This window comes from Anguilla rostrata, chromosome 8 (genome assembly GCF_018555375.3).
Source record: "Anguilla rostrata isolate EN2019 chromosome 8, ASM1855537v3, whole genome shotgun sequence".
NCBI lineage: Eukaryota > Metazoa > Chordata > Actinopteri > Anguilliformes > Anguillidae > Anguilla > Anguilla rostrata.
In genome coordinates this window covers 3,583,692-3,599,756 of record NC_057940.1, presented here as the reverse complement: position 1 = coordinate 3,599,756, position 16,065 = coordinate 3,583,692, and the positions used below count along the sequence as shown (strand labels likewise).

General features: G+C 49.7%; 1 protein-coding gene across 1 annotated transcript; it reads left to right on the top strand.

Annotated features, from left to right (window-relative positions):
• Positions 1 to 1,736: 1,736 nt before the first annotated feature.
• slc7a8b (solute carrier family 7 member 8b) lies at positions 1,737 to 14,368 on the top strand. Its single transcript, XM_064345888.1, is given in 12 exon segments — positions 1,737 to 3,304; positions 6,523 to 6,727; positions 8,062 to 8,213; positions 8,716 to 8,841; positions 9,150 to 9,303; positions 10,159 to 10,313; positions 10,316 to 10,419; positions 10,589 to 10,668; positions 11,094 to 11,190; positions 11,479 to 11,628; positions 12,162 to 12,339; positions 13,010 to 14,368. Coding segments are annotated over 12 exon segments (1,695 nt in total). The 5' UTR covers positions 1,737 to 3,162; the 3' UTR covers positions 13,162 to 14,368.
• The last annotated feature ends 1,697 nt before the right edge of the window (positions 14,369 to 16,065 follow it).

Sequence of the window (16,065 nt, the reverse complement as noted above, 5' to 3'; positions counted from 1 at the left end):
GATTGGTGCGTGGGCTGAGGGAGACGTGTAGAAGTGACACTCTGCAGATTCGCAACTGTGTAAGAATGAAAAAGCAAGAGTTATATGTCTTCATTTGCATACTTGTACATAATTCTGATTAGAACATTTTTGATTTTGTCATTCCTAAATATAAAACTGCATCATTACTGTGTGATGGTGCTTTGGCCAGATTGCTAAATTTGAATATTCCCTTAACCCATTTTCTTCTTTATAATACTACATTAAAGTCTAAATTGCCTCTAGGTACAAGTGTGTGAGTGAATGGTGTGTGTGCCCTGCGATGGACTGGTGACCTGTCAAAGGTGTATTCCTGCCTCTTGCCCACTGCACGTTGGGATAGGCTCCAGCACTCAAAAAGATGCTAAATAAAATCAATAATAGTCTTTTTTGTCACTCTTGTAACGGTAAATTTAAAATGAAACTACACTCGGATTTTTGATTTGAAAAGGAAGCCAGTCTCAAACATTTGACAAAGAAAGCTATGTGGACCCTCAGTCGACAGACACTGTCAATCACAGAGCATCGTAGGTGCTCAGACAGTGTTAGTGGATCACAGAGCATCGTAGGTGATCAGGCAGTGTTAGTCAATCACAGAGCATCGTAGGTGCTCAGACAGTGTTAGTGGATCACAGAGCATCGTAGGTGATCAAACAGTGTTAGTCAATCACAGAGCATCGTAGGTGCTCAGACAGTGTTAGTGGATCACAGAGCATCGTAGGTGATCAGACAGTGTTAGTCAATCACAGAGCATCGTAGGTGCTCAGACAGTGTTAGTGGATCACAGAGCATCGTAGGTGATCAGACAGTGTTAGTGGATCACAGAGCATCGTAGGTGATCAGACAGTGTTAGTCAATCACAGAGCATCGTAGGTGCTTAGACAGTGTTAGACAATCACAGATCACTGGATACTCTGTTGGCAGACAGTGTTCATCGATCACTGAATGTTTAGACAGCATGAGTCGGTTACAGAGTGCTGTGGTGATAAGATAATAAATTAACATAGTTTTGTTCTCACATACCCTGAAGTAAATTTTGAGCAAGTATGCATGTAGGAATGATTTTTCAGCAGTGGTTCTCAAACTTGATCCTGGGGGCCCCTGTGTATGCTGGTTTTTTTCCAAGCACAATTGCAATCCCAGAATTTTAACAAGCTGTTAATTTTCCTTGATTAGGTGCTTTCATGTTTCAATCAAGCAGTAACATGCCTGATTATACTAATCAAGGTGGTCAGCAAAGACTCTAGAGGTTGATTAGTAGAATCAGGTGTGACTCTTGGTTGAAACAAGAGCTGACACCCACACTGGCCCTTTCTGAATAAAATTGGGGACCCCTGCTCTAAAACATGAAAGCACCTAATCAAGAAAAATTTTCAGCTTGTTAAAATTCTGGGATTGCAATTGTGGTTGGAACGAAAACAAGCATACACAGAGGCCCGCGGGACAGAGTTTGAGAACCACTGTATTACAGTACACAGAAGTATACAGAATGCAAGTATACATAATATAACACAGCCTTTGTTGTGTGTGTGTGTGTGTCTGAGAGTGTGAAAGTGTGTGAGTTTGCGTGTGAGGGAAACGACAGAGAGTGTGTGTGAGAGAGCATTGTATGGGGAGTGTGACTAGTTTCCGTTTGTTACATCATGTTGACATCAGTCTGGTCTGTGAGTTGCGGGGGGGGGGGTGGCTACTGAGAAGGGGATGGGGCGCGAGACAGGGGGAGGCGCTTGTATACGTAGCTGTAGGAATAAAGAGAGGGAGACAAGGTGCTTAAGCTAAATTTATCTCGCCAGCGTCACTGGTGAGACTCGAGTGGATACATTTGTTATTAGGCCGACTACTGTAGTTTTTTTGTTCTAAACGGTTTGTGGATAAACGGTAGATACCAGCGTTAGCTGGCCTGGATCATTTGAAATAATCGTCCCAATTCCGTGCGGGAAGGATGCTGGTTTATTCCTGCACGTCTGTGTGTGACTGACCGGTTGTACATTTGACACCGCAAAACAAGCTGTCACACAGAAGTCCAGAGTAAATGGAAAGCTCTCATTCTGTTGATATGCAAACAGTGCAGCGACGGTTGATTCATTTCCGCTTTTGAGGGAAATCAACATTACCGTGGTAACGAGTATTACGAAGAAAAACAGACAGTACACTGAGTAGGTTATTTTCACATTTAAAAAAAATCCACGACTAGCTTGCGCTACATCAGCAAATTTGCTTTGTCAGTGCCTTGCGGGCGATTATATTCATTCAGCAATAACTATGGAACAAAACTAGATAAAATCGGTTAGTTTTCGTTTTCTAAAACAACGGAAACAGCGCCTTCTGCTTTTGCTGTAATTTTTTGTCGAACTATTGTTTCGTCGACCACGCGATGAGTGTACTCGCGCATCGTTCTTTTTATCAAGGTAAGATTTATCATACTATGATAACATATTGCTATTTTAGTGTTTAGCTTTTTCGTGTTACTCATATTTTAGCTACCAACTGTTCACTGTTACCTCAGGTACGGTCGGTGCGGAACGCGGTTCAGCAAGCCCACTGTGTTAAAATATTAATACTGCACTGTTGCATTCGTTTCTAATAATATAACCATAATCTAAATACAGGTTACTCCTAAAACGTGCAGGCATCGTTTTGACCTTAGTGGTGCCTTTGTTTCTTCGGAAACATCCGTGAAACGCCTATGCTGCAATCAGCCAATAGCTGCCTTCCGAAACCCCGCTTGATAAACCACTTCGAGATCCCACCTTGGCCAGCTGTGGTATACCCCTGACTGGGGAAAGGGTCACGTGTTTACATTTTTTTCCGCCAACAACCCAATTAAACTGCCTAACTTCGTTTTACTCAAAGGCGTTCTGCAAGCTAACTTTGTGCTCATTGGTGAATAACACATCCAACATCATTGAAGTCCATTTTGCAGTTGGTCATGAATGGACCGATGTAATCGAAACTACACGGAGAATGCGCTTAGGGGCGACGTTGCTTGCTTTTGACACAATTTGTACAGACCGTCACAGCTTCGTGCCGTCCACCGCTCCAAAGCGGCCACAGAGCTGGTCCAGCTCGGGACTTTGCAGCGTCTAGCTCGGCACTGCGCTTGACGTCATCGTTCTCAAGACCTGGCGCGACTGAACTAGCCAGATGTCGGACGGTCCAAGACAGAGGGGGAAGGCAACTGCGGTGGACGGGGATGGCGAGTCCGACTGCAACAAGGGCACGGAAAGCTCCGGGGTGGCTCTGAAGAAAGAGATCGGTCTCGTGAGCGCCTGTGGCATTATAGTTGGTAAGTTCCTGTATTCTTCCCTAGCAACGGTAACATGACCCGCATCCAGGTGAAACGGTGCCCGGTCTAATTACATTACCCTGGCAGAAGTGTGTCTTCTGCAAGAAAAACACATTTGCACCTGAATCCACACACTGCTGCTCTAACCACTGCCCTACAGTTCTGGATCAGGGATGGGTCCCAGCCATGTAGGTTTGGGGGTGGAGCCAGGGAGACATGTCACCCCCAATATAATCACATGAATTGGTCCCGAGACTAGCTATTATGGTTGTGAGAATTTGGTTACGTGAGACTAGGTTGTCCATCAGTGGTATCATTGTTTGGCTTTGGAATCGTGAGTTACCCAGAATGCCCTTCAGGGGCCAGGGCATTGCATAGTATGCTGCTGGAGCATGGATGTGGTGGGGGGCAGGGCAAGCACAGACTGCTCCCCCCTGAGTCACCCCCCCCTTAATTTTCATGCCTTGACCACCCCCCAACCAGGGTTCAATCCCGCCTCAGCCATGGTGGTTCCCTCTCTCACACGTGGGAACTGCGGGTTTTATGCCCCTTGACCTTACCACCTGACTCTGCCCGTGAGACTGGCGAAGTCTTCTGCTGTGCAGTTGTGTGAGTCGCTGTGGATGAGTGTCTGCTAAATGCCTGTAATGTAATCTCCGGATGCCTGTTGGCTGCTCTTCCACACAGACTACACATGATCTCCCACAGGCTTCTCTCACCATAATTGGATTTACTGTCTACTGCTAAGTGATTGGCTGAGAGAGCCAGGCTGGGGATTTTGATTGGACACTGGGAAGGGAGGTGACCCATTCTCTTTGATGTGTCACAAGGTCTTTAATGACCACAGTGAGTTGGGACCTCGGTTTAATGTTAGCATTTGAAAAGTTGAGCAGTGGTAGGAAAAACAGTGAGTTTTCTTGAATCGCCATGATGGCTAGACCTCTAATGAGCTGTCAGTTACTTTTTCTGAACCAATCGCAAGGGTTTGCTCTCCACACCTCTACATTGATGGGTTCAGATAAGTGAGACACTGGTGGCATAATGGTGGCTCTGCCCATCTTTTGGGTTTGGTCGGCCTAATCTTGCCCGGGACCTACCTTTGTGGCCCACATCCTCATCACCAGGCTAGGAGCACGCAAGCCCAATGCAAACCGGGAAAGCACACTGTTTATTAAACATGGATATTGGTAAATGGTAAATGGACTGCATTTATATAGCGCTTTTATCCAAAGCGCTTTACAATTGATGCCTCTCATTCGCCAGAGCAGTTAGAGGTTAGGGGTTAGGTGTCTTGCTCAAGGACACTTCGACACGCCCAGGGCGGGGTTTGAACCGGCAACCCTCCGACTGCCAGACAATCGGTCTTACCTCCTGAGCTATGTCGCCCCTATTATTACAGCAATAAAATGTAGAATAATGCTGAGGTACTGGCTGCCACACTAAAATGTGTACGTTTCCATTTCGGGCATGCTGGGAAATGTAGTTTTGAATGTTTACTTTAATGTACCCGGAGCCCAGTGTGACATGGGAGTGTGTGGCACTGTCTGTCAGCGTTAGCCGGCGTGCTGCTTTGTCCACGGGGGCCTGGCTGGCGCGTGATTGGCTCCGACCGCGGTGGTGCGGCGCTGCGTCCTGGCGAGGCTCCAGGCTTCTGCTGGCGCGAGGCCCGACGTTCCGAACCAGGTCGATGAAGCTCCGGTCCGGTTCCTGCTGAGCCAGCGGGAAGGCCACGCCCTGCGTCTGCCGCGTGGGGTAGATCGACCTCTTCGGCCCAACCGCAGCGGAACGTTTACCGTAGCGTCAAATACGGTCGCTCAGCGACAGCTGCACTGATCAGAAGCACATACTGCATCAGCCCCAACTGCCGTTTCAAATTTATTTTAGCTAGAACCGCTAGGTTTAGTCCAGTTAGTGTGCGCCTGTGCTTGTGCCGTGAAGACCAGCCCTATCTAAAGACTGGAAGTAGCTGTGCAGGTGTTCAGTGGAGGACAGCTTGATATTCTGGTTGGGTTTGCGGAGGAGTTTCTGTGGTCCAGCTCTTGCATCTGTGCTGCAAGGTATTTCTATGGGAAGCCGCTTGAGCCAAAATGGAGGCCTGAGGTTGTGGAGTCGGATGCGGAGAGGCTCTTCTGAATGGGAGGAAAGGTTGTGAGGTGGTCTTATGCTGATTTCCTACTGGGTGCAGTCCAGCGTTACTCTTAAGGCCAGTACATAGCAAAAAATCATCAGGGGATAAGATGGTTTTTGAGTGTTTCCGGAATAGTTTATTTTTCAGTGTGAGCTACTGTTGTGGAACAGCAATCGCCAGGATGGAGAGGTGATTCTTTGAAAATATAGAGCTGTATTCCAATGGCCGTCAGGGAGCTGCACCTTTGACAAGGCAAGCTCATTTAACAGCGACGAGTACAGCAGTTTTGTACGGCAGTTATGTCTGACAATGGCCGCTGTGCTCTCGGACACTCAACACATCTAATTTTCAAGTCCAGAGTTTTAAGGGGGGACGGATCCGGTCAACCAACTCATAACTCGTTGTTGTGGAAAATCCACTTAATTTGTTGCCCATGGTTTTATGCGGCTGTAGTCTACAGAAACACATTTCAATGCGTCTTCTCTAGCCTGCTCACGCAGATGTGATCTGAGCTGAACTCTTAGACGGGTGGAACCTTTGCTGTTCTGTTTCTGCGGTAGCAGTGTCAACACTTTCATGAGCGAGGCTCTGCCAGAGCGTGGTTCACTCAACGGGAAGTGAAAAGCACGGAGGCAGGAAGTGCGTGCGTACTGCAGACTCGGCCCTCCCGCCCCGCGTCGGCGCCACACAGGGCTGAAGCAAAGTGCGATCAAACGGCAAAAACCTGCACATGTGCACGTGCCTGTTCCTGTTTATATGTGCGTCTGTGTGTTTGTTTGTGTTTGTTTGTGTGTGCATCTGTGTGTTTGTTTGTGTTTATGTTAACTACAGAAACATATTTGAGGGTCTTATCTTGCCTGCTTACACAGTTCTGATCTGAGCGGGACTCTTAGATGCATGGGACCTTTACTGCTCTGTCTCCCTCTCTCCTACCTCTAAGTGATTGGCTGAGAGAGCCAGGCTGGGGATTTTGATTGGACTCTGGGATGGGAGGTGACCCATTCTCTTTGATGTGTCACTCCCTCCCTCTCTCTCTCATCCTCTCTCCCTCCCTCCCTCTCGCCCTTCCTCCCTCTCTCTCCCCCCACAGGTAACATCATTGGGTCGGGGATCTTCGTGAGCCCGAAGGGGGTTCTGGAGTACGCCAGCTCGGTGGGCCTGGCGCTGATTGTGTGGATCGTCACGGGGGTCATCACCGCCATCGGGGCGCTGTGCTACGCCGAGCTCGGGGTCACCATCCCCAAATCTGGAGGGGACTACTCCTACGTCAAGGACATCTTCGGTGGACTGGCGGGGTGAGAGGGAGCGGGGACCCCGACAGATACACTGTTACACATCGCATTGGGCTGTTACACAGATACACTGTTACACATCGCATTGGGCTGTTACACAGATAGGCTGTTACACATCTCATTGGGCTGTTACACAGATACGCTGTTACACATCGCATTGGGCTGTTACACAGATACACTGTTACACATCGCATTGGGCTGTTACACATCGCATTGGGCTGTTACACAGTTACGGTGTTACACATCGCATTGAGGTGTTACACAGATACACTGTTACATAGTCAGCGATGAGGGTTTAAGAGTGTGTCTGCTCCGAAACACAAAACAAGCTCCACAGATTCACACAGACGCACACACACGCACACACAAAGGCCCCTCTCCTGTCTGTAACACCCCTCCCCCCCATACTGCATCACTACACCCCCCCCCCCCCCCCCGGTCTGTGATACTGAATGATGTCACAGAGCAGGAATGCCTGCGTGTGTGGGAACTGTGTTCTCTTACAGTCTGCGGAGTGCGTGCTGTGCCTGTTCCTCTCCCTCCTCCCTCTTTTATTCTTTCTGTTTTATTGGTGCCATTTTGTATACTGCTGTTTTTGTTTGCTGTTCGTTCTTCTCTTTTATGAGCATTTATTGTATCCCGTGTGTTGTAATTTTATACCTTATTCTTTCACCTGTCCTGGAAAGCACTTTGGGCTCTATGCTCGAAAGGTGCTATATAAGTAAGAGGTAGTATAGTATTATGTTATCTTTATTAGTGGCCTGTGCTTATTTCCACGTTTACCTTTTGTTTTACAACAGTGTACAGTTCAGCCCCAAAGTCTCATGTCTTCATGAGCAGAGTACGAGAGGATGGTTCCTTTCGCACATATCCTAGTGCAACCGTTCCAATGCAGCGCTTGCCAAGGAGAACCGCAAACCAGTCTAGTGCTCACCAGCGCCGCACCTAGTTTTTTAATGGTCACTCCGCCATCCCCCTGTGTTTCTATGGTTACTACCTCCACCCCCTGTGTTTCTATGGTCATTCACCCATCCCCCTGTGTTTCTATGGTCACTAGCCCCACCCCCTGTCTTTCTATGGTCGTTCACCCATCCCCCTGTGTTTCTATTGGCAACTAGCCCCACCCCTTGTGTTTCTATGGTCATTCACCCATCGCCTTGTGTTTCTATGGTCACTAGCCCCACCCCCTGTCTTTCTATGGTCACTAGCCCCACCCTGTCTGTTTTCATGGTCACTGACATCTCTCCCTTTCTCGGTCTGTGTTCAGAACACCCACCCCCCCCCCCCACGTTCTGTGCTAACTGACTGCCCCCCCCCCCTTTTTCTGTGATTGCCAGGTTTTTGCGTCTCTGGATCGCCGTGCTCGTGATCTACCCAACCAATCAGGCAGTGATCGCGCTGACCTTCTCCAACTATGTCCTGCAGCCGCTGTTCCCCACCTGCCTCCCTCCTGACGGCGGGCTCCGCCTGCTGGCTGCTGTCTGCCTGCGTGAGTGTGGCGGGGCAGGGCGGGGCGGGGCGGGGCGGGGCGGGGCGGGGGCGGGCAGCGGGGGCGGGGGGCCGGGGGGGGGGCCATGAACGGAGCCTGTGAGAGAGGGGGTGTGACAGAGAGGAGACGGGGCAGGTTTGAAAGCGCCCACCTGAGCACCCAAATTTCACACAGTAAATGTCTCTCGCTCAGCACTGTGTTAATGTCTCTTGCCCCCTCTCACTCAGTACAGTGTAAATGTCTCTCGCTCAGCACAGTGTGAATGTCTCTCACCCAGTACAGCGTTAATGTCTCTTGCCCTCTCGCTCAGCACAGTGTAAATGTCTCTCGCCCTCTCGCTCAGCACAGTGTAAATGTCTCTCGCCCTCTCTCTCTCAGTGAAGTGTGAATGTCTCTCGCCCTCTCTCGCTCGGCACAGTGTGAATGTCTCTCGCCCAGTACGGTGTGAATGTCTCTCGCCCTCTCTCGCTCAGCACAGTGTGAATGTCTCTCACCCTCGCAGTGCTGTTGACCTGGGTGAACTGCTCCAGTGTGCGGTGGGCCACGAGGGTGCAGGACGTCTTCACGGCCGGAAAGCTGCTGGCTCTGGCGCTCATCATCGTCATGGGCATTGTGCAGGTCTGCAAAGGTAGGCCCCGCCCACGCACCTGCCCTGGCCCCGCCCACGCACCTGCCCTGTCCCCGCCCTCGCACCTGCCTTAACCCCACCTGTACACCTGACAACACATGACAACAAGAGCAGTGTCGAACAAAGGGGGATGAAAAAGAGGATGCTGATTATTATTGTTAATAATAATAATAAGAACAATACAGTTCTGTTTCTGTCAGTACAATGTCAATCTGTCTCTCTCTCTCACTCTCCCTCTCTGCTCTCTCTCTCTCTCTGTCTCTCTCCCTCCCTCTCTCTCTCCCTCTCTCTCTCTCTCTCTCTCTCAGGCCAGTATTACTGGCTGGAGCCGGCCCACGCGTTTGAGAGTTTCCAGGAGTACGACGTGGGGATGGTCGCCCTGGCCTTCCTCCAGGGATCCTTCGCCTACGGCGGCTGGAACTTCCTGAACTACGTCACCGAGGAGCTGGTCGACCCTCACGTGTGAGCACCAATCGCCCGCAGCCGCTAGCGTCACATGATCTAAACCAGGGGTGTCCAGCTCCAGTCCTGCCCGGGAGGGCCGCAGTGTCTGCAGGTTTAACTCCAGTCCTGGAGGGCCGCAGTGTCTGCGGGTTTAACTCCAGTCCCTGGAGGGCCGCAGTGTCTGCGGGTTTAACTCCAGTCCTGGAGGGCCGCAGTGTCTGCGGGTTTAACTCCAGTCCTGGAGGGCCGCAGTGTCTGCGGGTTTAACTCCAGTCCCTGGAGGGCCGCAGTGTCTGCGGGTTTAACTCCAGTCCTGGAGGGCCGCAGTGTCTGCGGGTTTAACTCCAGTCCCTGGAGGGCCGCAGTGTCTGCGGGTTTAACTCCAGTCCCTGGAGGGCCGCAGTGTCTGGGTTTACTCCATCCCGGAGGCCGCAGTGTCTGCGGGTTTACTCCAGTCCCTGGAGGGCCGCAGTGTCTGCGGGTTTAACTCCAGTCCCTGGAGGGCCGCAGTGTCTGCGGGTTTAACTCCAGTCCCTGGAGGGCCGCAGTGTCTGCGGGTTTAACTCCAGTCCTGGAGGGCCGCAGTGTCTGCGGGTTTAACTCCAGTCCCTGGAGGGCCGCAGTGTCTGCGGGTTTAACTCCAGTCCTGGAGGGCCGCAGTGTCTGCGGGTTTAACTCCAGTCCTGGAGGGCCACAGCGCCTGCGGGTTTAACTCCAGTCCTGGAGGCATTTATAATGTGTGTGTATAAGGCATGTCTAATATGTTTCTAATGCGTTTATAATGTGCGTATAATGCATTTATAATGCATTCATAACGTGTGTGTGTGTGTGTGTGTGTAAGGCATGCATAACAGATCCCTCGCTGTGTCTCAGTAATCTTCCTCGGGCCATCTTCATCTCCATCCCGCTGGTGACCTTTGTGTACGTCTTCGCCAACATCGCCTACGTCACTGCAATGAGCCCCCAGGAGCTGCTGGCCTCCAACGCCGTCGCTGTGGTGAGGGGAGGGGAGGGGAGGGGGGGGGACCATAGGAGGTGAAGATCTTGACTGAAAATCCTGTAGTGTGTGTTGGCCATGAGGTGACTGAGTGTTTAATCTCTCCCTCTCCGACGTTCGGGGAGAAGTTGCTGGGGGTGAAGTAGGATAGTGTGTTGTGTGTTTGTGTGTGTGTGTGTAATCTCTAACTCTCTATCTCTTTCTCTCCCCACCCTCACGTTGGAGAGTTGCTGGGTAAAGTAGGATAGTGTGCGTGTGTTGTGGTGTGTGTACCTACTCTCTTCTCTTGTCCCCCTGACTTGGAAGGGGTGTGGCGTGATCATGCCCATCTCTGTCGCTCTCTCAACTTTCGGAGGGGTCAACGGCTCCCTGTTCACCTCGTCCCGGTCAGTACACTCCTCCGCCTGTCCCTCTCTTTCTGTTTCCGAAAACTAAGGTGACCTGGACATCCTCTCTGTCCCACTGCCTTTTCCAGCACTGACTTAAAGTCATGGTGCTTTATTGGCACATTAAACCAGAAGAGGGACAGAAGACGTGCGATACACAAACTGCTGGGCCACGTTGCCTGCTCTAGGAGCACAAGAACATGTACACCGACACCGTCTCAGTCGATTTAATCTCAGTTTTCACTTCCAATTAGCAAATGCACACAGGCATGTGTACAGTGCAGTTACGTTGTCACGGAGTGAATGAAGAGCAAAGAAACATAAATGTAACTAGTGTATTGATCTCTCTCCCCTCTCTTTCTCTCTCATGCTCTCTCTCTCGTTCACTCTCTCTCTCTCTCCCTCTCGCTCCGTCTCTCTCTCAGGTTGTTTTTTGCAGGTGCCAGAGAGGGTCACCTCCCCAGCCTCTTGGCGATGATCCATGTCAAACGCTGCACCCCAATCCCAGCCCTGCTCTTCACAGTGAGTCTCACCCCCCCCCCCCCTCTTTTTCCATCCCTTGCATGTGCGTGTGCATGTGTGCATGTGTGCATGTGTGCATGTGTGCATGTGTGCATGGCATGTGCTTCGTGTGCGTGTGCCGTGCGTCTGTGCGTGTGCGTGTAGCGGTGCGTGTGCGGTGTAGGTTCTGTATCACACTCAAGCTCTCGTACTCTGGTGAAAGTTCTGGCTCCTGTTTTTACACTCTGTAAATGTTCTGGCACCTGTAGTGGTTCTACTTTTAAATTCTGTGATGTTTCTGTTGTGCAGTGCTTGTCCACCCTCCTCATGCTGTGCACCAGTGATATTTACACCCTCATCAACTACGTGGGCTTCATCAACTACCTCTTCTATGGAGTCACTGTCGCCGGGCAGATCGTGCTGCGCATCAGACAGCCCGAAATGCATCGGCCAATCAAGGTCAGCCTCAGGCAGGGGGTAACTCCGCACCGTCTCTGGGGCGGGTGCACGCGCTGTAACGTCATTGGTCCGAAGCTGCTGATGGAACTTTCACCGAATTCCGTCAAAAATGTAACCAATCTTGGGGCGGAGCTTTTGAATGCCTGTCTGCAATTGGTGCTTCTATGAGGAGAACGCTCAAGGGCTCTCTGGCTGGAGTCCATTACTGCACTCTGGGGTCATCTCTCTGTGACCTCGTCATTGTTCTGCAGCCGCGTGCCGAAATTAGAACAGAGGCACCGTTTCCACGGCAACACGCCTGAAGTGTAGAGCTTGTGGTGTTCCTCAGGGCTGTGCGGTAAAGTTTTATGCGTTCATTCAGGTGTGTGGCAGTGCAGGTTCGTGGGGGTAATCGGGTGTGGTCAAGGTGCTCTGGTGTATGGCTGTGTTCAGGTGTACAGCCATATCAAGATGTGCTCAGGTGTGTAGCAGTGTTGAGGTGTGCAGCAGTGCTCAGGTGTACCCCTCCCTCTCTCTCTCTCTCTCTCTCTCAGGTGAGCCTGCTCTGGCCGGTGGTGTACCTGCTGTTCTGGGCCTTCCTGCTGGTCTTCTCTCTGTACTCTGACCCGGTGGTGTGCGGCATCGGCCTGGCCATCATGCTGACCGGCGTGCCCGTCTACTTCCTGGGCGTGCGCTGGGACAACAAGCCGCAATGCTTCAACGCCTTCATCGGTACGAGGCCCGCCACGGCATCGGCACGCGCTCTCACCTGCACCACAACGCTGTCTGTTCTCTCCGTCTGTCTGCACCACAACGCTGTCTGTTCTCTCCGTCTGTCTGCACCACAACGCTGTCTGTTCTCTCTCTGTCTGCACCACAACGCTGTCTGTTCTCTCCGTCTGTCTGCACCACAACGCTGTCTGTTCTCTCTGTCTGTCTGCACCACAACGCTGTCTGTTCTCTCTCGTCTGCACCACAACGCTGTCTGTTCTCTCTCTCTGTCTGCACCACAACGCTGTCTGTTCTCTCTGTCTGTCTGCACCACAACGCTGTCTGTTCTCTCTGTCTGTCTGCACCACAACGCTGTCTGTTCTCTCTGTCTGTCTGCACCACAACGCTGTCTGTTCTCTCTGTCTGTCTGTACCACAACGCTGTCTGTTCTCTCTGTCCGTCTGCACCACAACGCTGTCTGTTCTCTCTGTCTGTCTGCACCACAACGCTGTCTGTTCTCTCTTTCTCTGTCTGCACCACAACGCTATCTGTTCTCTCTCTCTCCTTTCTCTCCTCTTCCCTTATTCATCTCACTCCCTCTTTCCCCCTCACCCCCCTTCCTTCTCTCCCACACTCTCTCCCTTCCTCCCTCACTCCTCCCTCCCTCTTCTCTCTCTCTCTCTCTCTGCAGATAAGATGACGTATGTGGGGCAGAAGTTCTGTGTGGTGGTGTATCCGGAGGGGTCTAAGGCCAGGGAGGGAGAGAGGGAAGGAGAGAAGGATGGAAAGAAGGAGGAGCGATCCCTTCTTGCAGAGGAGGATGGTGGAGCAGCAGGATGCTGAACTGAGAGAGAATGTCACATACACGTACACACACGCGCACACGCATGCATATACACATGCACTCTTATAATTGATTTATTGCTGCCATCTACTGGCTGATGTGGGAAAAGCGCTTTTAATGATAGGAGACCTCTGCAGGGTAGAGGAGACTGCACTGAATTTCTCTTAATGCAGGCAGGCGCATCGATGGACACACGCTCACAGGTCAAGACTCTCAAATTAGTCTGATCACCGAGGTAGCATATCCCAGCTGTGTGGTGGAAGCAGAGCCTATGTCCGCTGCGTCTCCTGCCCCATTTCAGGGTATTAATCCCCCTTCCCCTGCCCCACACACCACACACACCCCCACCCCTGTCCCAACCCACCCTGAAGAGAATCTAACCCAGTCACAGACTGCCAGCATAGTTTTTACCTCCTCAAATTAGATCTAATTTTATTATGTGTTTTAGCTTCAGATCCTCTGTTTTCTTTTTTTACCATGTGATATTCCAAACAACCCCCCCCCCCACCCCACCCCACCCAAGGGGAAGATGTACACTGCCCTCACAGTTGTTTTTATTATAATTATTTTTCTTTTTTTTTTAATGTTATTTTAAAGTAATAATTGTTTTATTGTGAACCATTGTGAACACAAGGGTCTAACTTTATGTTCAGATTATAGGAGGCAGAGGTATGAGACAGTATGGATGTTGTTTAGCTGAAATCTTTCTGGATGTTATCTAATGTAGGTCTGGCTTGTTTTGTTTTTTTAAATTGCCTTAATGATAATGTCAGTGGCACTGTTGTAATGACTGTATCAGAATATTTATTCTTTTTTTTTTTTTTTTGAGGAGATCAGTGGTATTGAGTCGCAGGTCAGGCACCTACTTTTGACAGGGAATCGAAAGATGCAAAACCAAAATCTGATGCCACCCAACACCCAAAAAACACCAACCAGTCGATCAGCTGACAGACAGACAGCCATACAGACAGTCTTGCAGGGAGACTGATGTCTGCACTGGGAAAATTTGAGGAGTGTGTGTGCAGCAGTAACTTCATCCCAGATATCTGAACGAGGGAGAGAAAGAGAGAAAGATACAGCACTCATTTCCTCACACACTCCGATTCTTCCAGCACACTTACAGCTGTCCATAAAGCTCAGCTCAGGCCAAACCCCTGACCTTTGACCCTCGGTATTGTCGGATTGTCAGGGCACTGATGACTTTGTGCATTTTGAACTGACAATCGGTTTAAATATGCAGATTGCGGGGGCGTGTGGTTTTGTTTTGTATTTCTGTTTTATCAGTGATGATGTGCTTTGGGGGCAGAAACTGTAACATGTGACTGTGATATGCTGTACGCTTGATATAGGCACTTTAGCCAGCCAATAGAAACGGAGCATTTGGGAAACATGCAATCCATGCAAGTCTGTGTGTATTGGCACAGATTGTATAGAACAGGGGTATCCATACTGATCCGGTGTAGGTGCAGGTTATTGTTTTAGTCCGGCACTACGAGGACTGTGATTGGGTAATTAGCAAATTATTTAGTTTGTTGATTTTATTCCAGCAATATGACACCTGATTCAACTAATTAACCAATCATGGTCTTCAATCAATACCTTGATAAGTAGAATCGGGCATGTGTGTGGATTCCTTAGCCAATCAATGACTTAAATTTAACACTTGTGCTGAGAACACTCCAAAACAGAGACAGACGGTGTCCACTTCTGGTAGCCCAGATCAAGGCCAAGGACCTGGTTTGCCAGCGTAAGTAAGATTCCACTTGTTGGTAAGGACTCAGATCAAGGGAACCAAACAACCGGAGGGCTGCAGTGTCTGCCTGCTTTTTGGGTTTACTCTGCGCTAGCTCTTCTATGTTAATCATTGATCGCATAGATCTAACACGCCTTGTTTCAAGCCTCTAATTGGCAGATATTGCAAGGAAACCAACAAAACCGCAGACAGGTCAGCCCCTAGATTCCATTTTACACCTCTGTCCCAGATCTGAGCTATTCCGTCAATGATCCAGGTTCCATGCCATTTTTAATAACTTCTAGTCCAGGTAATGTGAAATCTAAGCCATATCCATCCGAGTCTCACTACCCTGTTCCTCTGTACGCCAGTGCATCTGAACCTCACTAACCCGATCCGTGCACTTTCTTACCTCTCTATACCAGGGATGCTGAAACCTAGCCCTTGAATCCAAGTCGCCTGGTTCTTCCCCTAGTATGAGCGACAGGTTTAGCAGACGATGGCCAACTGTATTACACCTGCCCGGTAAGGAGGATGAAAACCGGCACTCCTGGCCCTTGGACGTGATTGAGATCAGGGCTCTAACTTCGCTGCCTGAGTGAAACGATGGCTGCGTGCTTGTCCCGCTCAGCTATGCTTCTCTGAGCTGAACTGCGCAGCAGTCATCCTACCCAATCAGACACTTGCCTTGAGTAAAATCCAAATGCTGTTTGCCGTATTTTTTATTTATTTTTTTTTTAAACCCTGTTTCTTTGAGTAGTGGCTGGATAGTGATTCTGGACATTGTATGATATACTGGTTAATTTTGGCACGTATATACTTCCATGAAATGCTGCAATACCGAGAATGTCTTTTAAAGTATTTTCTTCACAGGACACTTGACGCAGAATCGCTTTCACAGAGATGGATGTTTTTATGGAGTCAATGTGTATACTACTTAATTTTTCTATTATGTTTTTTTATTGGCTTGTAAAAGCTGACTGTATTACCAATTAGCCCAGCTCATTCACACTTTTTTTTTGTTTCACACCCACACACACACACCATTGCACACATGACCATGTACATACGCGCACACACACTTTGCACTGAAGCATTCTTCACTGGAATTATTTTATGTCACGCACATTTTTAAAAAATATAGTTTCCACCGAAAATATAAATGTATATT